The 23,135-nt window shown below is 43.7% G+C and overlaps 1 protein-coding gene across 1 annotated transcript in view; it reads right to left on the bottom strand.

Moving 5' to 3' along the window:
* LOC142564462 (serine/threonine-protein phosphatase 4 regulatory subunit 4-like) overlaps positions 1–23,135 on the bottom strand; it is a 43,565-nt gene that overhangs the window by 4,931 nt on the left and 15,499 nt on the right. The window contains exons 10-18 of the mRNA XM_075675464.1: positions 18,846–18,965; positions 16,570–16,749; positions 15,853–16,029; positions 10,452–10,551; positions 9,361–9,480; positions 8,363–8,490; positions 5,422–5,509; positions 3,362–3,413; positions 484–561 (exon numbers count right to left, since the gene is read on the bottom strand). Of these exons, the coding sequence (XP_075531579.1) occupies positions 484–561; positions 3,362–3,413; positions 5,422–5,509; positions 8,363–8,490; positions 9,361–9,480; positions 10,452–10,551; positions 15,853–16,029; positions 16,570–16,749; positions 18,846–18,965 (1,043 nt within the window). The remainder of the gene's footprint in view (positions 1–483; positions 562–3,361; positions 3,414–5,421; positions 5,510–8,362; positions 8,491–9,360; positions 9,481–10,451; positions 10,552–15,852; positions 16,030–16,569; positions 16,750–18,845; positions 18,966–23,135) is intronic.

Genomic DNA, 23,135 nt, shown 5'->3' with positions numbered 1-23,135 from the left:
TGTTGTGGACTAATTGGTTCATAGTGAACAAGTAATGCATGCATGCAAAATGTAAGAAATAAAAAAGTTTTTTTTTTCTTGCATCCAGCACCCTGTTACTTGCTCTTGGCATAGCTACCACATATACTGGCCTCAACCGGAAACTCTAGTTATGCCGGCTACCTCGCTGAAACCCTGGTAACAAGGCAACTAGTTACGTAACTGTAGGCAACTTTAGTTACCTCCTGACTAATCCAAACCATCACCTTGCTGAACCATAGTTTAGTTACCTGTTACAGTTTTGTATTTGTATATGATGTGTACTTGTGTACTATGTATGAATGGATCAATCCATGTGTTGCCCCTGTCATCCGATGTAACATGCTTAACCATATCTCCAGGGAAACCACATCTGCAGCATTTATTAAAGAATGTCTCTCTCTCACTGCCGGATTTCAAAGTGAGCAACTGATCTGTAGACAAGTCAGAATTCTCTCGACTCACCTGTAAGCAGGTTCCAAAACCGGAATACGGCTAGGAGTTGGACTCCTCTCAGCCGGTCTCCCTGGAGACTGCATTGCACTGTTTAGCCATGCACAGGTTTGCAAAGAGAATGGGAAACAGAAAAAAAATCAATAGGTGACATTATTTACATTCCGTGTTGCACATTGTTTTGGCAAGCTTCATTGCAGAAAAGGCACATAGTCGAATCTCATTAATTCGAACAGGCATAATTCCAACTTTTGGTTTATTCGAACTGATGCTGTGGTGCCGTCAAAGTTATGTGTACTCCAATGGGTGAAAACGCCTGGCAATTCGAACATGGAAGCATTTGTGGCGGTTAATTCGAACGTACCGCGCTTTGACAATACTTTCAGCATGGCACCGAATCATACGGCGGCGCGCCTCCGACCAGCATTCCTCCGACCCTGCCATACAGGAAGAGCTTAGGAGAGACCCCTCAAGGCCGTACAAGGAAAAAAAAAAAAAGATGTGGCAGAAATTTGTGCACAGGCGTGCGCAGGCGTGAATCACCAATTACTTCTATTCGTGACAGGTGTCCTGTACAGTCAACAACAGATTTTCCGGACCCCAATTTTTTGAACATGCCCAATAATTCGGGTGCCTTTGTGGCACCATCATGTACTCCATTGAGTCAATGTATAAGAACGTCTAAAATTTCAAACACAAAACACCTTCGCCGTCAGATTTTTCTGACTTCTTGCCATGACCGCAGGTCTGGAATGGCAATAGTCAAAGCCACCACCACCACCATTTTGATTATCTCGCCACCTCGAGCTTGTGCTCTCGCATGCAGATCAGCTGGCAGCCGTAGCCACACCGTGGCAACGCTAGGCCTAGCTATTTCTACGTTTGCTACCAAGCTTCTTGCTGTTCGGTGCCATGTGTTTCACAAAAACAATTTGCCGCTGTAAGCAATGGCACCGACTCCGTCTTTGTAATCCTCGCCAATGGCTTCGGAGTGTGGAAAGCATGGCACATTGCATACTGCCAGCTCCCGAAAGCCATCTTCGCCTCAATAGAGCAATGTTAGGCGGTGAAGCATACCAAAAGTTAGAAGGGGCAATTGTTGCAGATGGTATGTTTCCTTTAATTACACACGCATGCACCCACCGTCTCCAATCACAGCACAATCACTGATACGCCTAATAAGTGCAGTGGCAGGCCTTCAAAGCTATTTCGAACGTGTCTGGTGCAATTTGAGCCCTTGGGGGAAGTAAAAGGCATGCATCTCCTAGGGAGACCAGAAAATCAGACTTTGACTGTAATTTGTAAATACGTGTGAATAAATCTTCTGGAACTTCCCATTCATGTGTTGCCTCAGTGCACATGTGCCATTGCCGTTAAGTCACTCATTCAGTTAGCTTCTTTTTTTTCGAACAAATTTTCGGGCTCCTCTGAGTCTGAATTATCGAGATTCGACTGTAAAACCAAGGACATCGGGATGATGGAAGCGGGATGCACATGTCCTTATCCTCCGTCTTCACACTGTTTTCATTCTATGCGCTTTTTTTCCAAATGAACTAAAGCTAACTTGCCCAGCTTGATACTATTCTCAACCTTATTGCAAACACCTGTATAGCTCTTTCTTCGTTTTCAATGATAAGCATAATATCAAGGTTGATTATTTGATTATTTAATTGACAGATATTCCAATTAATTTGTTAACTGACTGAAAACTGCAAACTTTGCTCGCTGCACCCTTTCCACATTAACTCTTGAGGATGTAGAAACATCGGAGCATTTTTGAGCGCTCAGATGTTGCTTTCAGACATCAAATTCAATCAACCAACCAATCGACCTCGCAACCAACTCAAACTGCGAAGCACAACAAGCAGTAGCAAACTGTCTCATGCTCAGAGCTGTGCTAAATTCGAACACTTGTACTATTGCACTCAACTTGAGCTACGGAATGCAAAAACATGCAAAGCGTTGAGCTGTTCCTGTATGTCACATCGCTTCTCAAAGCCTACTTTTGCACTTTCTCTCGTTTTGTGGGCAACCGTGTGATTAACTTCGCTATCAACTTTCTGTGTTGCTATGTGTGTGGCCACCTGCTGTGCATAGCTCACACAAAAAAGGTGGGCACCTTCAGTTCTTAGCATTTTCGTGAGACTGAGGCTTCATGCTCAAGACCGGAAAAGACGGTGAGAGCACGCATCAAGGAGCAATGAGCGATTCGCGAGCAGGTGAACCCTCATTTTCAGTGCTGGGATTAAGGCACCGAACGGTGCACTGTTTAACCCGGAAGTGCAGTTTGCCCGCAGACATTCGTGCATTGCACAGTCACCAACTGATAATTCGGACCTGCTTGAATATTTGGACAGCTCTGCGGCACCACCCTTAGCTCCATAGACTTAATGTATAAGGACAACTGAACATTTTGGACACCTTACAGCACATCGTGCGAGATTCAGACTCCGACTGCAAGTGCAGCACCATCTTGTGGCGGTGACTTCAGCTACGGCACGCAGAAGTATAACTGCAACGTCCGAGTTCTACTTATCTGCTTCGGCAGTCATTGGAAGCAAATATCATTATCACACCATTCATTTAGTTTTTTTTTTTCCTGTCTGCGAGAAAAATGATAAACACAATAGCATTTCCAAGACAAGGTCGAAGAAAGTCACGCAAGATTGCACCACCACCACAGCTGCTGCTGTCAATGTCACTGCTATTTTAGTCTTCTATGAACTGTAATACGTCTGTGCGTAGGTTAAAACTCTTTGCTACCAGAGAACCTTGTGCTGATGAGGACCTGCATCACTTGAAAGCACCAAAGCACTAATTTCATGTCTTGCAAATTTTTAGCATAAATAACTGCTGTTTAAGAGAATGCTGTCTGTTTCATCGATCTTACCTTGCTTTGTGCACATGTGATGACGAGTGATTTTCTTGTTTTCCGGTTAAGCCTGTAACAAAAAGAGAATGAATTCTTGGTGAGTGTATTGGTCCCTAAAAGTCAGTGGCAAGATCAATGTCTTGCTAATTAACATAAAGTAATTTAATCAATCTATGTCACCCTCAGAGCCATCAGATACTAAAGAAGCAGTTAGTGAACAAAAAAAGCAAAAGGAACAATTACAGCAAAATGTCAGTGCTTCATAAAAGGGCTCCCAACTTATAGTATATTTAAGCTGCGATTAAAATGCAAGTATAACAGATTACAATTTCATTTGTATACTGTGGTACAAAAATTATAAACAGGAATACAGGATACCTGCTGATAACATTAGGCAGGTAACTTAACTTTAACTAACTTTAACCACAGTGTTTAACCACAATGTGCTACTCCAACTGTTAGCCCCCTTATTGATTTTGGGGGCCTCTTGTAAGCACTTGTAACCCGAAATTTTTCCATGTTATGCAATTCTAGCTAATGTCTGACAAAAGAGTTTGTTAGCATTAATAGTTACAATGTTTCCGTGAAGATGGTTCCAACCTAGGCATGTACGAGGCAAGGATTAGTAAAAGGACTAACTCGTACAAGATATAATGCAGAACTTATGCCGCAGGTCTATATTAATTATGGGGGAAACACTGAGGCCCAAAAATTATAAGTTGTGAGGTGCATGATTCAGTATATGCAGTAGAGCCTCACTGATATGATCCAATTTCGTTGATAAGCTCCAGTTGATAGTTTCCCCAAAATCGTGATCTATCAGATTGCAGCAGTTAGAATGGTCGATTTAGTCAAAACTCCCCGTTCTCTCTTTTTAAAATGTTTCTTGCAATTTCCAGTTTTTTTTAAATTTTGTAGGAAAATATCAGAGAGAAATTTGAATTATAAATAGAAAAAAATCGCACTTTTCGAGTGTGCTGTCAACAAAAATTGGGTAGAAAATCACCCTTCGGAATGAGCCATCACACCGCGGACACGCAGATTTCAATTGATGCAATGCAGCTATCTTTACACCGTCATAAGGAGAAGAGATCAGAGCTCCAGATGAATGAAGCACCGCATTTTGCCTTGCAACATAGAAAGCAAAAGAAGCAAGTGAGATGAAAAATTGGCCCTGTGATACGTTACTGTTGCCACATGCACACAGGAAATGCTCCTGCTGGCTCGCACAGATTCAAATTGCTGCATACGTTTCCCACATATTGACAGAGGTGTCTGTGCGTTTCTTTATCCCGGCAATGTTTAGCGATTATGGTAAGCTGCCTCACAGGGAGGCATTCCTTTCACTAATACATCTAAATGCAAAATTGTTCAATGCACCAATTAAAATGATAGAGTGGCCATACTGAAAAATAAAAGAAAAAAAGCTTATTTGTGTGTGTACCCTCTCAAAAATGTCCACCCCTCAAAAATTTATGGGGAGGACCCAGCCAAACCTAAATATATCATGGAGCTCAGCTTCTTGCAGGCATTTCAAACATTTATTTTGAACACTGTGCTAACTTCCAACATGAGCTAGCATGATGTCAGTTGTCAAGTTGCATAAGGGATTACGGCCCTTTGAGTTGATGGTGGCATAAGCAATTCTACATAACTTTGAATTCTCAACTTTCTTGCCCCATTTTACTTTGCTGTTCTGATCTTACAGGGTGCATATATTTTGTGCTTTTTCCAGAATAAATCAAGTGTTTTCCGTCCACGCTGTGCTCAAGTGCTTCTCCTGCCTTCGTTCATGACATACTATTAGTACACCCCATAATGAAATAAAAAAAATATAAGAAAGGAAGAGAATCTGGCATGACTGGTACACGGCGCACACACAATGCTTGCGTCACATACTGAAAAGTACTTAAGTATGTTGTATCTCTGTTATGGGTTCTATTGTGAACAAGGCTCCCGTATTGGGAGCTGAAACGTGATTAAATTTGTAGTTTTTTTTTTGGTCGGTGCATCTTTTCACGCTCATTCAACACTTTATCTCTATTTAAAGAAAACATGGAGCTTCATGTCTAACTCACCTGTTGGCCAATGGCGTGCGCTAACTGGTACTTTTGAAGAGGAATGATGCTCTAATGAAGAACCCTTGAGAACGCAGAGAGCCATGGCCTGTGAACACAAGGTGTTACATAAAAGCACTGAAGAGCACCAATGAAACTACTGTATTAAGCCAAATGAACAAAATTTTAGGCCACACAAAAAGCCTAGCTTCATAAATACAGGTGTAGAGAAACCTCAGTGCCAAATTTGACTAAATTTTACGTTTAAAGTAGGAGTGGATGCGTCAGGAAAAGGTTGCAAAAGTAGACGTTTTCCATACCGACCCTGAAAAAAATAAACGGAGAGAAAACACCGCTGTTACACTCGGCAGAAGTGACACATGACTGAGAAAATGCAGCTTCTCGGCATGACCCTTGAGATTAAAAGGCATCCACGGCTGTTCGCAGAGTGTTGAAAGATCTCACAAGCGACTTGCTGAGACTTTCACCATATCTACTAACCACCAGGTTAATGTGTCATCTGTTTAGGCACTATTTAAAGGTTGCTAATATGAAAATTAGGCAATTGCCACCCCTGCATCATCATCATCATAGTCATCAGCCTGGTTACGCCCACTGCACGGCAAAGGCCTTTTCCATACTTCTCCAACTGCCCCGGTCATGTACTAATTGTGGCCCTGTGTTGTCCCTGCAAACTTCTTAATCTCATCCGCCCACCTAACTTTCTGCCGCCCCCTGCTATGCTTCCCTTCCCTTGGAATCCAGTCTGTAAACCTTAATGACCATTGGTTATCTTCTCTGCTCATTACATGCCCTGCCCATGTCCATTTCTTTTTCTTGATTTAAACTAAGATGTCATTAACTCGCGTTTGTTCCCTCACCCAATCTGAGGGCCACCCCTACATACATCAATAAATAGTACATTAATTTTGTCTGCTTCAGATGTCTCAATAGGTGCGTTATACAATTACTTCGACCCTGATGGGACCGACGAAACCGCTAGAATCATCCGGTGGGTTTAATTAAACAAAAAAGGCAGGAAAATATGCCGAGACAAGCCATTGATTCACTTGACAGTTCTTGCCTTTAAAGGTAGTTTCGCCGCAATACATACATGTCGCGCGGTGAAGCACACAAAGCAGGGAAAGGTGTCATTGTTACAGGATATGGCACGTGTCGCCTAGTTTACACAAGCCCATGCGCTGTCTCTAGTCAAAGTATGAGCATTGAGATGCCTAATACATTTAGTGATCGGCACTTCTTGGCTTTATATAGACCCCCTGCTCTTTTGATCACTTTAAATGTCCCCTTGATTTTCTGAGTTTCTTTCATCTTACCACCTTCTTTTCCATTGACTTAACCGAAAACAGAGATGGTTTTTCTCCGCTTCTCTGTACACGGCACGTGCAATTAAGTCTTACAACACATCCGAAACGGACCAATCAAGTTTGAGTAATCTAGCGAAGGCCAATTTTGAGATAGAAATAACAGAAGTTCGGGCCCATACAAACGTATGGGTGCCGACCAGGACCATCGGTCAGGATCGGATTAGCCGAAAAATCGAATTAAGCAGAGTTGAATTAACGGAAGTCTACTGTATTCACTACCCACAGTTGGTAGGTTTAAAATTTTTCTTTTATATGCAACACACCTCATCAAATTTGGCACAGTGGATACTAAGCAAAAGGGTTTCTCCTTTCACATACATTTGTACAGGGGCTCCTGACGTAAAGCTTCCTCTTAAAGCAACACTATAGAGGAATCTGCAATAGGAAAACGGCCAGTCTTACAATGAAAGGAGGAGGATTACCAAGCAAGGGGAAAAAACACACAGACAAAAGCTTGGTGGTGACAACACCCCCTTCTAAGTATGCTCAACAACGTAATGTGATGTCACTGATGCAGACAGAATTTACTCAGCTTTACTTCTTATTAGTAAAGAAGGACTGCATTGTGCTAGTACAAAGAAATCTAAGGCCCAACCTAGGAAGGTTCAAGAACTTTTCTTGTGCTGAAAAGAGCTGAACATGTGAAGGTAGTTAAAAATTTGTCGCATAAGACTGATGTATCAGCACTTAGATTTCATCGCAAAATTTTAAAACTGCCTCTGCACGTAGCGGAACAATGATAGGGTATGTGGCGATGCAAAAATGTTCGTGGGAAACCAATGGGGGCTCCGCGAACTTCAGGTCAACGACACCATCGAAAACCAGTGACTGCCCTGTTTAATGGCATTACAGTAAAGGAACACTACCAATAAAATTTCAGCTGTATCAGCAAGTCACCCTTCTACAATACCAAACAGGCCACTCTTACTCAGAGCAAGCCGCGCAAACAAAAACTGCACAAAACTAATTGATGATGATTGTCAATGTAAGTCAATAGCCCAAAGAAATGAGTGAGCGATTGAAAGAAAGAACGAGCAAGCAAGCGAATGAATGTTTTTCTTGGAGTCTGACCTTCAACCAACAATGAAGATGGCCAAAAATGCCTTAAAGATATTTGCTTTAAAACAGGTCGTGACACCACCTTTAAGTTCCCGCGCCAGCTCGCCATCACGTCCTGGATTTTGACGACATTTGTTAAGGCCTAGTTGATTGTTTAATGGTAAAAATGGACTGCACTGTATTCTAAACGAGATAATGATTGTACTTTGCAAGTTTCGCAAACTTTTACTGAGCCAATGATGCTCACATAGGAAAAGATACATTGAAATTTGTAACGTCACACTGACAAAGGAGCACTGGGGTTTCAGCCCGAAATTAAAAGAACACTGCAATTTGACCTCCATTTTATCTTCTGACAATCTACCTATTGTTGTGAAACTAACAAAAATCGAATTTTCAAAGAATACTTTGTCGATCAAAACACATTCAGTGTTTTTTCTTCAGTGTACCTTTAAAGCATATCAATGAAAGGTTCTACTGTGCGCGCTTTCGGAGCACAGCATAGCTTTTCTCACCTTGAGCCTCCTAGTAGTGGCCGGGCGAGTATTCAAGGTCGCTGACTGCTGCTCAGCCTTCGACCGAGGTTCCAGTTGCTCGAGGCAGCGGCCTGCCTGACGTCGTATGCTCTCCACCGAATCCTCGGCTGCAATTTACAAACACGGCAGGAAGTGGTCACAGGAAATCAGGAAGTGGTCACAAAGGTGTCCCTGCAAGAGCTTGCTGTTTCGCCAGCAAACTTCGGAATCAGAAAACTCACTAAACAATGTGTAAAATCGGGATGTAGCTCTTATTTCATTAGTACTGAACTTACAGTGAACAAGAAAAAAAAAACACAAGATTAACATTAGAATCTAAATGATGCAAAACTTTCTTAAGTTGGCAAGGTAGCAGCAGCAGTAAATACATGAGCAGAGTCTCATCTACAGTAACTGTCACCTGTCTGAACCACGAAGATGAAGGTGATGTATGATGCTACGCTTGCTGAGGGAAGAATGTTGACGAAAGGAGTATGGCACAAAGTACGACACATATCTAAAAACATTTAAAGGGGCCTTGAAACACTTTTCAAACATAGTAAGAAAATACTGCACATATAGAAGTGGAGTCTTATTCCCTGTAGCTTTTAGCTGCCTACACTCTGGAGGACAAAGGCAATGTATGATTCTGTGCTTGCCAAGAGAAGAATGTTGGCCAGAGGTGTGCAACGCAGAGAAGTGTGACACATATCTAAATACATATAAAGGGTCCTTGAAACACTTTTCGAACACAGTAGGCAATTCAGTAGGCAGTTCCGGCAATCAGTAACGGCACTGTTTTTTCCGTTCCGGTATGAAAAATATATATTTATTAAGCTTTCTGCGAAGTATCTACTCATGCTTCAAATGTAAAGTTTTGCATGGACGTTGTTCTGCATCGAGATTATCTGAAACCAGGCTCTTTACGTGGTATAATATTTCATGGCAGTTGGGCCTTAAGTGCGGTGTTGTCCCACGCCACACGAACACATCCTCACCGGCCAGTCGGTGGAGGTGTTGCAACAACTGCCACTGCGTCAGTAGTCGACTGTCCTGGACGTGGGCGCAGAGTTGCACGAACATGAGTCGACTGCGACAGCTCCGTCCCTCCGCCAAGTCTGCACACAGACACGATAATGACAATGAGACGTCATTGTCACAGGGTAAGTTGTGAGAAAAACTTAAGGCACGCTTGATGAATAGCTCTCCCTTAGAACAAGCATACCTTTCTTTTTTTCATCGGGTTACAGGATTTCATTCCTGTTTCATACTGCACAAAATAGATATAAAGATATAACACCTGCCTTATTCTTTAGTTCGAACAGATACTTAAAAATTGCATGAAGCGTACACAACAATTCGGCCTGTTCAGGTGCTCAGAAGAGGTGCCCATTACTCACATGAAAAATCACAATGTCCAGGAATCTGATCAAAAGATTCACTAACCAACTTTCGAATTATTCATGTTATGGCACATTTTACAGCTATGAAATTGGAAGTCAGGTTGTAGCAAAGTTATGTATGCTTAACTGAAGTCCTAAGATTAGTATCATATCACTTTCGAAATATCCATCAATAAAATGTGCTGCAAAATACACTGGTATTTTTTTTTTCTGGATTACTAGCAATGACTTTTATGAGCTTTTCATCACGCATGCATTTGTATTTCAAATAATGAAACTTGCATGCAGGCTGCTTTATTCTCCATGAAACTAGGTGTTCTACGTGGCCCAAAATTTCACTGCAGTTGGTCATTAACCCCTTAACTGCTGTGAAAAATTTTGAAAAAAATTTTAGAAGTGTGGAGTGTTTTTAGACCTGCATATTTCATGCCAATTCTTTTTAAAGAGAGTATGATTGTAGGAATGACCATTGCATTTTTACTGGTCTTGCTGAAAAAAAAATATCGAAAGTAATTGTGTCTTATTTATCTGTCAACATTACGAGAAACGGCACACACTATACACATGTGCAAAAACTGCAGAAAGTTCATGAGGGGTTAACTCGTTATCGGCACCAAAGGACTTTGGTTGTGTCAACGAGTTAAATAGTAACTGGCAGTTAAGGGGTTAAGGAGTGAACGGTGTACCTCGAGTGATGTCTGTGAGGAGCTGCTCTTGACCACTGGTGCCGCGCCGCAGGAAAGCCACTAGACTCTGGACAGCAGCCAGTCGACATGGTAGTGGTCCCTGTGTAGTCCCAGCCGAGTCATGCCCACTATACTCCATTTTGCACATATAACAGGCAATGATGTGGAGGCTACGCAAGTAGACTGCTCATAGGAGTCTCGCTCCACGTATTTTGAAAAGCAGTTGTTTTTGGTCTGCACCCCTTTCTGTGGAATAGCTACTGCATTCATTCGATCATAAGGCAGTCACAATTATAAGGTGAGAGTGCAACTGGGACACTCGAGAAGAAGAACTCAAGTAAGCACACTAATATAAGGCAATATAGAATAGCCAATTAATTATTCAGACTAAGTGCCCGAAATATTGGTGTGGGTCATATGCGAATTCCGCCTTGAGGTGCGACTTCAGCACGGTGCAAATTTCGCCTTACGGTGTGACTTTATGGCAGCAGTCGCTGCAATGCCGTGAGGCCACACCTTAAGGCAAAATTTCCAATAACCCGCACTCTACCTTTACTGATAAACTTTTCGAATTCTAGGGCGGGTTAAATGCATAAAAGCACAATATTTGCCTGACCTCCTAAGGTTTATTAGTTGCTGGAATTTGCGCTGCCGTCTAAAGTCTGCATCGGAGGAAATGTGGCCCAGCAACCACCATGTTGAAACAGTAAGTGAATCTTGTAAGCCTCACATATAAGGCAAGGGGTGAATTCGAGCCCGAGGGTTCTGGGAAAAAAGCCTCACCTTGTATTCTAATAAATACAGTACTTCACATACTATAGCTACAACTTGAGAACAAAAAGTTGTGTCAAATCAAATCACACATTATAGGCGCACCTTTGTGCTTCCAGTATGTGATGTACTATTATGTTACAGCCGCAGGCACAGCCCATGTACTGCGGTTGGTGGTCGTAGAAATGTGTAACTCTGGTCGTCTGGCAGTCCAGATGTGAAACGTTTGTGGAGCTTTGATGCCAGCAACACTGGAGCGACAGCCTTTCAACCAGGTACCAAGACAAACGCCACCGGTAAGCAGAGATGTGCAGGACAAATGATAAAAGCAAATGGTGTGCTTACTATTCAGAGTATGGCAAAACTCATTCATCTATGGGTTTTCGATGGCCAGAGTGGCTATCTCCTTACCCTAAAAAAACCTCGGCCTAAGCACATGTTGGTGGCTAGAGTGCACCCCTTCCAGAAGTGGCCATGTAGCAGCCTGTGCATTTGCGACAGAGGCTGTACGTGAGCACACTGGTTGCTCTAGAAGGTACGGTGAGACATGTAAAATTAACAGACGGACTCGACCTGCAAATTCAGATTCGTCAACTTATAACAACGCTTGCCGCTATCAAGACCTCAGCATTGCTTGTCCTTCTGGACACAAGTTTGCCCAATAAAGAGTTAGATTTTTAGCACATACCATGAACAGTATGTCTAGCTCCTTGCCATCGCTACAATGTCACAACACGGTGAAGAAAAACAAACAGGCAAGTAAACAGATGCCTACCTTACAAGTCACATGTCTGAGAAAAAGCGTAACCAATAAAAGTAAGAAATCAAGCAAATGGCGACGAACAATGGCCTCAACAGCATACTGGTATTATACAACAAAAGTCAGAAGGATGCAGAAAGAGGAACAAGCTGCAGCACTTTTCCATTGCGATTAATTTGTGGGGCTTCATTTTTCTTTTTGGTCTAGTGCTGACTAAATGCAAGCATTATGTAAAGCCATAGTTATAAACAACTGCTTCAAAGTTTCAGATGAACTTTTTTTTTAAACTGAGAACAGGGTCCTTGCAAGCAAGAAAATGCATGAGCAGGAAATAGCAGCGCTGCTGCAGCACAAGAAATAATAATACTAATACAAAAAAGGAAAATAAAAAGTCAGTCATTTCAGTACTGCCTTTCAGTTGAAATTTTGGATTTTTTTTTCTTTCTGTGAGAGCAGTTGAAAGCCCGAAACTGAGTTAACTGTGTCCAGCCATCCGGTTCTGTTTCGTCACAACATTCGCACTTTTGCCCTCATCCATCTATTGTTGGTTTATTATACAATACAAATACCACATGCAACATTTTACTGCAACGGCACCTACGTCATTGCCCCATGCCATCGTTGTTCTCAGTGTCACAGACGATGACTTCGTGCCACTGTTGTCATTGAATCAATGTGATATCATCACGCTGTTCTTGTCACCATCATCAAGAGTCCACTGCCGTTGTTGTCACCTTGTCGTTGTACAATTAAACCTCGACATAACAAATTTCAATATAACGTAATTCTTGATGTAATGAAGTACAACCTTTTATAACTTCTTGTCGATGGAACAGCATATAATAAGAACCTTAATATAACAAAGTGTGTTAATATGTACACAATTTCAATATATAGCTACATACCGTATTTACCCGCGTATAACCCGCCCCTGCGTATAATCCGCACCCCTAACTTTGAACTCGGCGGAAAAAAAAAAAAAAAAAACTCGCGTATAACCCGCACGTTTACCTGAAAAAAAAAAAAATGAGCGCTAGAAAGATGCAACTCACACTCAGTGATCATTTCGTTTTCAGAACATTTATTCAAACGACCGCCACCACGTCACTGGTTATCCGATTCTTAATCGTCGCCGCTCTCACTACTGCCATCCGAGGCTTCATCGCCACTCTCAAAGACGTAGTCGTCCTCGGAACCATCCAGACTATTACTGATCGCACATTTTTTAAAGCTTTTGCGCACCAAATCGGCCGGTATCGCTTTCCACGCATCCACGATCCACTGGCACAGCAATGGAATATCAGGCCTTCGCACGCGTCCCGTCGGTGTGAGGGCGTACATGCCGTCGGCCATCCACTGGGCATACAGCCGCTTCACGTGTGCTTGAACGGCTTGTTCAGGCACACGTCGAGTGGCTGTAGCATGGACGTCATGCCGCCAGGTATTATGACGAGGTCGGTGCTGGTCTCGGCAAGGCGAGCCTTCACCGCATCAGTGCAGTGGCCTCTGAAGGAATCTAGTACGAGCATCGACCGGCGTGCCAGCAAGGCACCTGGTCTTCGCTCCCAGATTACTCGAAGCCAGTCACCGACTAGGCCACTGTTCATCCACGAATTTTCTTCCGCACGCACAACGATTCCTGGGGGCAGTGGAATGCTAGGTAGCGTCTTGCGTTTGAAAATCACATACGGGCGCAGTTTCGTGCCGTCAGCCAAAGCGCATAGCATGACTGTGCAGCGCAGCTTGGCATTTCCGCCGGTCAGCACGCTGACTGATTTGGAGCCCTTTTTTTCCATGGTCGTGTCCATCGGCATCTCAAAGTACACAGGTGTTTGATCAGCATTTCCCACCTGAGACAGCAAATAGCTGTGCTCCTTCCGAAGTGCGATCACATATCGTTGAAAGTTCAACAACTTTTCCTCGTAGGCTTCAGGAAGCCGCTGGCACATGGTTGTTCGCCGCCGCATAGAAAATCCATGTCTTCGCATGAAGCGCTGAAGCCATCCACGGCTTGCACGAAACTCACGTGGAATGTTCAATTCCCGGGCCAACTTCAGGGCTTCCATTTGCGCCATCTCAGTCGAAACAGCGTGGCCACGACTTCTCTGCTCCTCAATGAACTTCGCAAGCTGCGTCTCGAGGTGGGGGTACGCGCCAGTCTTCGGACCCCGAAACGCTCGCCTGTTCCGGTTCGTTGCTTCGAGACTCTCTTTTTTCTTCCTCCAGTCGCGAATGCACGACTCGTCGACGTCATGCTGTCTTGCAGCAGCTCTGTTGCCGATTTCTTCGGCAGCGGCTATAATCTTTAGCTTCTCTTTCGCTGTGAAACACTGCCGTCGAGTCGCACTCATGATGCCAAAACAAAGCAGGCAAACAGTGCAAACTGGGGTAAGTACACTAAACAGCGCCTAACGCGAGGCTCAACAATGCTGGCCTTTCGTTGGCCCTTCATCGGCTTGACAAGCGTCGATGACGATGGGGATGGCGGACTACACGGGGAGGCTGCCGCACATTGCGGTGAAGCCGACCCCCCCCCCTCCCAAGGAAAAAATTCGCAGATAACCCGCACCCCCACTTTTTAAACGCGTTTTTTCGCATTTTGGTGCGGGTTATACGCGAATAAATACGGTATTTCACTGCCATTGCAAATATACCTGCCGCACACGCAGTTGTAGCCACATGTAATTCGAGCTTGCAAACACACCTCTCAAATCATGTGCTGTGTGACAGAGAGCAGCCACAAAAGCAGAGAAGCAAGCCCCTCTCGTCGTCATGTTCTGCATATAAAGTCCAAGTGCGATAAGATCCTATAAGCACTCCACTGGCTAGTGATCTTGGCGTGAGGGAAGGAGTGAAAGAGCGCGCCGAGAATGGTGGCTTGATGCAAGCCATTTTCCCATGCAAAAGGGGGGAGAGGGAAAGGAGCTCACAGTAACGTGATTAAGCGCGTGCTAGAAGGGCGCGGGGAGTGGAGGGGGGCAAGTGAACGCACATCTCCTCTTCTAGCGTGGCTGTGCGTGGCTGTCAGTACAGCTCAGTGCATATGCGGCCCACATGCCCTATCTTAGAAGGTAATCTGCAATGGGTGCAAAGGTAATGCAATGGGTGCAATGGCTGCAATGAGTCAAGATGGCTGTGGCTTCATGTGCAGTGCCTTCCTACCTGCTTAGTGCTGGACGTCGCTTAATGTCAAGTTTTGCAGACATGTTGAAGAGCAGGGGAGACAAAGCGTTCAGTCCCTTTTTTTATGACATTGTCATCCCACTGTGGACGCCACTATCAGCCATAATGATGGAGTGGACATAAATGCATTGCAGGCTTCACTTCACACTGCTGATGTGAAGATATCGTCAACACGGCACGAAACTATATCTTTGGTCGCCGACACTCAAATTTAAAGAAGGGAATTTTTTTTTCTCATTGAATTCTTTTTTTTACGATTGCCTGATAATTTGAAAATTCTGGCAATCCCTTCCGCAAAAGAAAAACCCATTAGCAACTATACTCATCTGCATGAAAGGTCGAATTACAACACAACAAAGTTTTCATGTAATGAAGTGCTGATTTTACTGCCTTTACTATATCAAGGTTTAATTTGCATGCACAGCTGGGGGAGCTAACACAGGACTGCAGAGATTTTGCACGAAAATCACTGTCAGCAAGAGTCAGAGGGGTAACTAGCATAGCAGTAAATGAGTTCCCAGCTGACTGAGTCGTTGAAGTCTGCTGTCTTTCCTTTGTTTCATGTTACCTCCATTGTTCCTGAAACTAAACCATGATAAACAAACAAATGTGGTCGTACAGTCAGCAGTCAATAACTGCTGTCTACAATAAAAAGAAAAGATGTTGCAGAACCGAGAAAACACTCACGGAAGCCTGAGTCCGCCGGAGCAGGCGCTGAGTGATACGTTCTTCCAGAGAAGTCTGCAGCAGCGAGCCAGTGAAGCAACCGAGAGCACTCCAGATAGCCACCTCTCGACGCCACTTGAGGCCCACTCGCGCAATGCATGCCTCTGCAGCAGAGACCAGCTCCACAAGCTGCTCTTCCTGCGATATCACATGAAATAAAGAACGACTTTACTCATCAACACTGCTACTACAACCACACCTCGTCACAATGAACACGAAAATATCTTAGTTACATTCAGTACTCATTATACAAAGACAACAATAATACAATAATTTGTTTTCATTAGTGCAGAGCATTGAATGTGAGAAGTAAAGGCAACAATCCGTCAAACCAGGTTCTCACCACCTATACATCGGACAGCGGTCAGGTGCAACAGACATTGTACAAAAAAAAAAAAAAAAACGGCGGTAAAAAGAATTTTCACAGTTTCTCATGCCAAAACCACGATCTCATTATGAGGCACACTGTAGCGGGGAGGCTCCGAATTATTTTTAGTACCTGGGGTTCTGCAACCGTGCGCCTTAAATCTAATAAGTACACAATCGCTTTTGCATTTTGCCCCCGTGAAAATGTGGCTGCTGCAGCCGGGATCGAACCTGCGACCTTGAGCTCAACGGCACAACACCATAGCCAACGGGCTTTTGTGGCCGGATTTTATGGACAACACGGACACTTACCGTGCAGCACCTGTCACAGCCCCGACAGCCGGGACAACAGTGGTCGCGAGATTCCAGCAAGGCCTGCACCAGACCCGACAGACTCTCCGCCAGGAGACCCTCCGTGAGTAGCTTGCAAGTCTCGGGCAGCAAGAGGTGTGGCCACCCTACGATGCCGTGGCCCCTTATTGCGTTCACCACCTGCATGCCTCTGTTGGTTGCCAATTGTGTTTCGCTACATCCAGAAGCAAATAACAGGCAGAGGCTCCTGAGCGTTGTAAAAGTCATTTGATGTTTGCTAACGATAGGAAATGACAGGGCTAGAATGCAAAGCTGTACTTCAGCAGTTTGATTGGGTTGTTCTTGCCCTGATATTGGGTGTGAAGACGCACAAATGCAGCTACAAATGCAAGGCATCATACGCAAATGCCATGAGGGACAGGAAGAACCTAAAAGAAGGAGGGCAGGAAAAAAAAAATCGTAAACCTTCGCAGATGTACGTAAATGCAAGCAACTTATACATCAAAGACAACAAAGCTGTACAAGAGAGTTCTCGCACCCTTTGAAAGTCAGGGGTCTATTTTGTCACTGCCCAAAATCTACCCAAAACTTAGGAAATGCTTCACAATATCTGCTACATTTCTTTTGCAGTCGTGAGCTTTTTTTCAAATGCCTCACTATTGGCATCTTCAGCCAATGGCACTTGTGCGTTTTCATAAACTCGCATGGAGGCACATGTTTGTTTGGGCTCCATGTGTGTGGTGGCGAATGTTCGGCTGGGGTGAGCACAACATGAGTGTATGGCACCTTGGAGATCAACGGTGGAGTGCCGTACAATCCTATCATGTAGCACGCGCCAGCCGAAGACAAAAATAGCGGGCTGTTCTGTTCTGACATGACTTTGTAGCAGGCAAGGTTACCACAGAAGCTGTGTCTTGCACAAAGTTGCTTTTCCTGCCAGAATCCAGCAGCTCATCAGACAGCAAAGTTGATGCAACTGAGCATCACCGCTAACCAGGAGCACCAACAAGAGCAGCCAACAAAGATGGACAATTTTGTTACAAATGTGGTGCTTTGCAATGATGAGTAGGAACAAGGAATGCATCAGGTTTTGTGTATGATACTGCAACACTGGTTTTTGTTGTTTGTTTTCAGTTTCAAAGGCACTTTAGAACATGCAAGGTGCTGAATGCACAGTTCAAACCTCATTGCAGTTCCCCAAAAACCATTCAAATGACAGGAATTATTTGTCAGTTCACATTTCTAGCACTGGGCATCAAAACTTGAAGTTATTAATCTTGATGTGAATCATGGCATGTGCAAGTGACTGGCTCCTGCAAATTGTGATCTACTGAACTGCAAATTTGGCATGTCTCTCGCATAGGGCAGGTGCGTACATTCATCTGGCACTTAGCGAATGTGAAACTTGAGAAGTGCATTACGTAATTTGTACTCCACTGCCACAGCGCCAGAGCGACTCAGCCGAAGATGCCATATATCTGCGCTTTTCTGATGTACGCTCCTGTTTACTGTGCTGAATCAGCTGACACCTGCGCCCCATTGCACATTCCGATGGCCTGGTCATGTGGCCATTTTGGGGCTGGATGCAGGCTGTGTTACTGGCTGTTCTCTGGCTGACATTCGACACAAATCATACTGCCGCACGCCAACGCCGCCACACAGCAACCGTTGTGTAACTTCCCCTTAACATTTCTGTTGCAAAAAATCAAGGCTGCAACCAAAGCCATGCCAACTGAGCTCTAAAACTGTAACCCGAAGGCTGTAAACAAAGTGATGCTCACTGAACTCTAAGGCCGTAACCTTAAGGCTGTAACCAAATCCATGCCAACTGAATTCTAAGGCTGTAACCCTAACGCTGGAACCAAAGCCATGCCAACTGAGCTCTAAGGCTATAATCAAGCCAACCCAACTGACCTCTAAAGCTTTCCAAAGCCATGCCAATGGAGCTTTAAGGCTGTAACTAAAGCAATGCCAGCTGAAGCCTAAAGCTGTAACCAAAGTCATGCCAACTATGCTTTAAGGCTGTAACCAAAGCCATGCCAGCTGAACTATAAGGCTGTAATCAAAGTCATGCCAACTGAGCTTTAAGGCTGTAACCAAAGCCATGCCAACTATAAGGCTGTAACCAAAGCCATGCTAACTGACTTCTAAGGCTGTGTAAGTGAAATGTTCTGATAAGCGGATGTTTCTTATTTTTTAATGCACTGCAGTCACTAACAGCAGGTAGGAGCTAATAGTCCAAAATGGCACAGGTGAGTCATTCACACAGACCATACCTGAATGACTGCACCAGCTATGACAGAGCGCACCGATGGTTCTGGGTCGGCACACAACCTCTGCCACACGGGTAGAAGCTTGGCCTCGAATGATTCTGCAGTAACAAACTGCACCAGGTCCTAAAAACACAAAAAGAACATAGTGGCCTGCTGATAAGTCGAAATGCTATATGCTGCACATTCTCATTAATTGTTTATTTAAAATTATTTAATTAGAGTGCTGCATTTATCCCCCTACAACAGCACAGAGTGCATTATGAAAGATGACGTACTGGGTGGGCTCTGATTTAATTTTGATGAACAGAGGTTCTCTAATGTGCACTGAAATCTGTAAACGAACATTCTTGCAATTTATCCCCAACAATATGTGGTGTGGCCAGGAATTGATCTTGTGGCCTTGTGATTCATAACGTAACACCATAGCCACTGCAGCAGGTTAACTCAGACACAAATGTTGTGGCCAAAAGTGGGTCTTACAATGATGATGATGTTCATCATTACACTGTATTACACTGTATTACACTGGATTCATTTGTTTACTTTTCTCGCTGGGCCAGATGGTGACGAAGTCTGCACCCCATCTTTATTTTTCACTGTAGTGCCTTTTACCACTAACCAATGTGTAACCATGCGCTATTGATAACATTGCCAAGAGAAAGATTTAGTGCGCTTGGTATTCCGGCAAGTGCGGGCTGTTTGCCGGATGAGCGGGGGCGCAAACATAAGCATCTGGTCGGTGGCACCGTCTGATGATGCAAAGCTTAACCAGGCAAGCTTTGAGGAGGAGAAAGTTTTGAGGATGAGAAAAAGGATTAAGGAGATGTATACAAATATGACAGAATGTAAACATGTATAGCTTACCTGATTAACTAAAGCAGCCTATTTTATTATTTGTCGCCACCCCATTTCAAAGGGGATGCAAAAAAATCAGCATCATCATTATCAAACACAGAGCCACGTCTATTCTTCTTCTCTGCTGGTGTAATCTTTTAAAAGTGACATAATCATCTTCATGACTACATTGCTGTCCAAAATTTGTACCAGTAGCAAAGTATAATATATACTTCGTTCCTGCAATATTAGCACTGCGTTTGTCTGGTTGAGCTCTGTGCCATCAGGTGGCTGCACCACTTCAGCCGCTCATCTTTACGCTCATCAGGCAATCTGCCCAAATCACCCGCATTTGCCGGAATACTAGGCAAGCTAGAACTCCCTATTGTGACATAAATTATGGCAACAATGTTCTATTCATCCACCCCTTTGTGAGGTCCAATGGCCCTCTGTTTTCAAGACAAGCAAATAAAGACAATGAAACGTTTATTCAGGGGCAATATGCTCAAACGATCACTAGATAGTTTTAGTTTAGCATACGCAAATATAGCGTACGATATACGCTATAGTATGTATAGCGTACGCTAAGCAGCGCACATTTGTTACAGTTTTAGCTTCCCTGCGAGATGTTCGGATCTCAGAGGCCATATGCCATCGTTGCAGCTATCTCCCAACTGGAGCGACAGGTCGTGCTGACATCTCAAATGCTTCTTTCATTAGGCTTTGATTCGTTCGAAACGAGAAGCGATCTCGAAAACTATGCAAGGTTATCCACAATACTCTGTCGTCGAAGCGGCTTGAGTCTAAGCGAAAGCCATTTACACAGACATTTGCTACGAACGAAGTTTCTTTTACAAGAACAACGGCAAATTCAATTCAAAGCAGGCAGCTGGGACTGCCGCCATGTTTTGTGCAAACTACGCAAACCACGCAAAGACACTAAGATTAAATTTGAGAAATAGTGTGCATACGCTATATGCTATGGGTTGTTTAGTGTTCTGTGCATGCGCAGTAACAACCTGCTATATTATAGCGTGCAATGGTTTAGTGTACGCTAAACTAAAACTGTCTGCTATCAGTGATACTATTCTCTCCACAAGATTTCAAGTGACTCAACAGATGTCTGAAAGTGTCCCTAGCACTGTGCTAAGATAGTGAGCTGGGCACAGCGCCAGAAACACTGCACCAAAAGGCAATGCAATGTGATTAATGACTTGTTGTGCTCTAGGAGAATTGAGGCTCTACCGTGCAATTACTGGGTCGACAGCTGCCCAAAAGCTAAATAAAAATGAGATAAAAATGTTCTATCAGCACTCCTTTAGAGCTTAAAAAATAATTTTAAAGAAAGGTAAGCAAATTTGGGATTACCTTTTCGGCTTGTTTTCATCGGCAGCGCTGATCATTTGGCAAGCAGCAAGACAAGAGAAAAAACAACAGGAAACGTACACAGTATAAATGAATTATTTGAAACCGCAAGGGCCACCATTCCTGTTTGGATTTTCGTGAAGGCTATGTACCGAAAATATGCAATGATTTACTGCACAAACAACAGAGGCTAAGACAGCACCATTGTGACAAGAAGCATCAATGTAGTGCCATCCATTTTGTTAATCTAACAAACTACCAGATATCTGTGCTCATAAAAATAAAAACCTACCTAAAATAAAATGTACCTCCATCACCTTAAGCTCAACTAGAATGTTGTACACCAATGCACTGTTGAATCGATATCATCTTCCTCCTGTTCCTTAAAAGCCAGCTGCAACAAAATTATGGACAGTGTAAAAGGCACGGTTTCAGAGGCCTTGGATCTAGAGCAGTCTCTGTGCCAAATTTTTCACTTGAAACACAAATGAATGAGTCCCGAAAAGCTTGCAAAAATACATGTTTTTTTGACATCGAAACTGGAAATAAATGCTGCCATTAAAGCTCTCCGAAAGTGGCACAGAGCCCAAAACATTGAGAACCAGCAAAACTCCTCAACACGACTTTAGGATTAGGCAGTGCCCACTGCCCGCTGAAAATTTCAAAGGCTATTGTCTTTGATTCGAATCATATCCGCTAACCACTAGGTGTATGAATTGTCTGCTTAGGTGATACATAAATGTCAATAAGAAAATTAAGCATTCACCAGCACTGCAGCGTTGCCAATACGGCTTCAACGGTACAGTAGAACCTTGCTGATATGATCCCATTACGTACGGTTTTTCGGTGCCATAGTTTGCGATCGAGAACACAACAAAATGACCCAATGGAGTTACAACTCTATTTCACCAGTTTATATGTTACGTGAAAGCACTATCTTTCGGCACCAACATTCAGTACATTGCCAAAGTGTAACTGCATGACACGTTTTCTGGCTGCTAGATCCCGTCTAAATAAGAAAAAGCGTGAGGCGTGTGCGATCGAGCAAAGTAGCTGTGTGCCATAGCAGATTTACCACAATACTCGCCCGCCTGGCTCACGTGACGCCAGCGTGTATTCAGTTTCTTATTCCGGTACCAGCAAATTTTCTCCAGAGGTGTTGCACACTGCATTCACAGCTATCACTGCCGACATACTGCGATAAGCATCTTCACCTATCTGTTTCACAGCGTGTGAGGTGTAGGGCCATTGGAAATGTACTGCACACTTTTAATAGTCGATACCCCAAACGAGCTGCCGTTCCCTACTACAGGCGGCATGAAGTGAGCCCCACGTTTTGCTCTAGCAACATTGTACTTCCGCATTACAAACCAGCTCAATTTCGTTTCGGTTTCCTGTTCCTGTCTTAAAGCACTATGCACTGCAAAAACGATCATGTATGTCTTTTTCTGCACTGCAGTGATTTGTGCCACACGCTGCGTTACATAGATGTCAAGTACATACAGAGACTTCGGAACGTACGCTTTCCCAGTTAGTATGTCGTTATGACACTTTTTGTAAACGTTTTGAACAAGCTCCTGCACTACATACTCCAAATTTATAATAGAGAGTTTTAGAATAGAGGCCCCAAATGTTTGAGGCTCCAAAGAAATGGCGTCGAAGCCATTGTGCATGCGCGAGATGCCAACTGCATTTGGGTGCATTAGCGCAAGCTCTTGGGCCAGTTGGCGCATGATGAATTTGAAAAAGGGGATCCCAGTGAAATACAAAGGACGCGCACACAAGGAAAAGGCATTAGACATGAAAAGACGCATCCGTCTGTGTCTAACGCCTTTTCCTAGTGCGCGCGTCCTTTGAATTTCGCTGGTACCCCCTTTTTGCATTTAGGTTTTACGTCAATCACATTATTTCACTGATTTAGTGGGAGCCTCAGAAGCTGCCCCAAAAGCTTTTCATCAACAAACATGCCGGAACCCATCGAAACAATGACTCTAACTTAGCACCAAACTGGGCTTGATTCATGGTAACGCTAGGAGAAGTGACTGCGGCTATCGCTTTCTCTCAACTAGCGTGTGCTATAAAGATTGATTCACT

Source organism: Dermacentor variabilis, chromosome 11, assembly GCF_050947875.1.
Source record: "Dermacentor variabilis isolate Ectoservices chromosome 11, ASM5094787v1, whole genome shotgun sequence".
Lineage (NCBI taxonomy): Eukaryota > Metazoa > Arthropoda > Arachnida > Ixodida > Ixodidae > Dermacentor > Dermacentor variabilis.
Note: the sequence above shows the minus strand (reverse complement) of the source record. Positions and strands in the feature narration are given on the sequence as shown.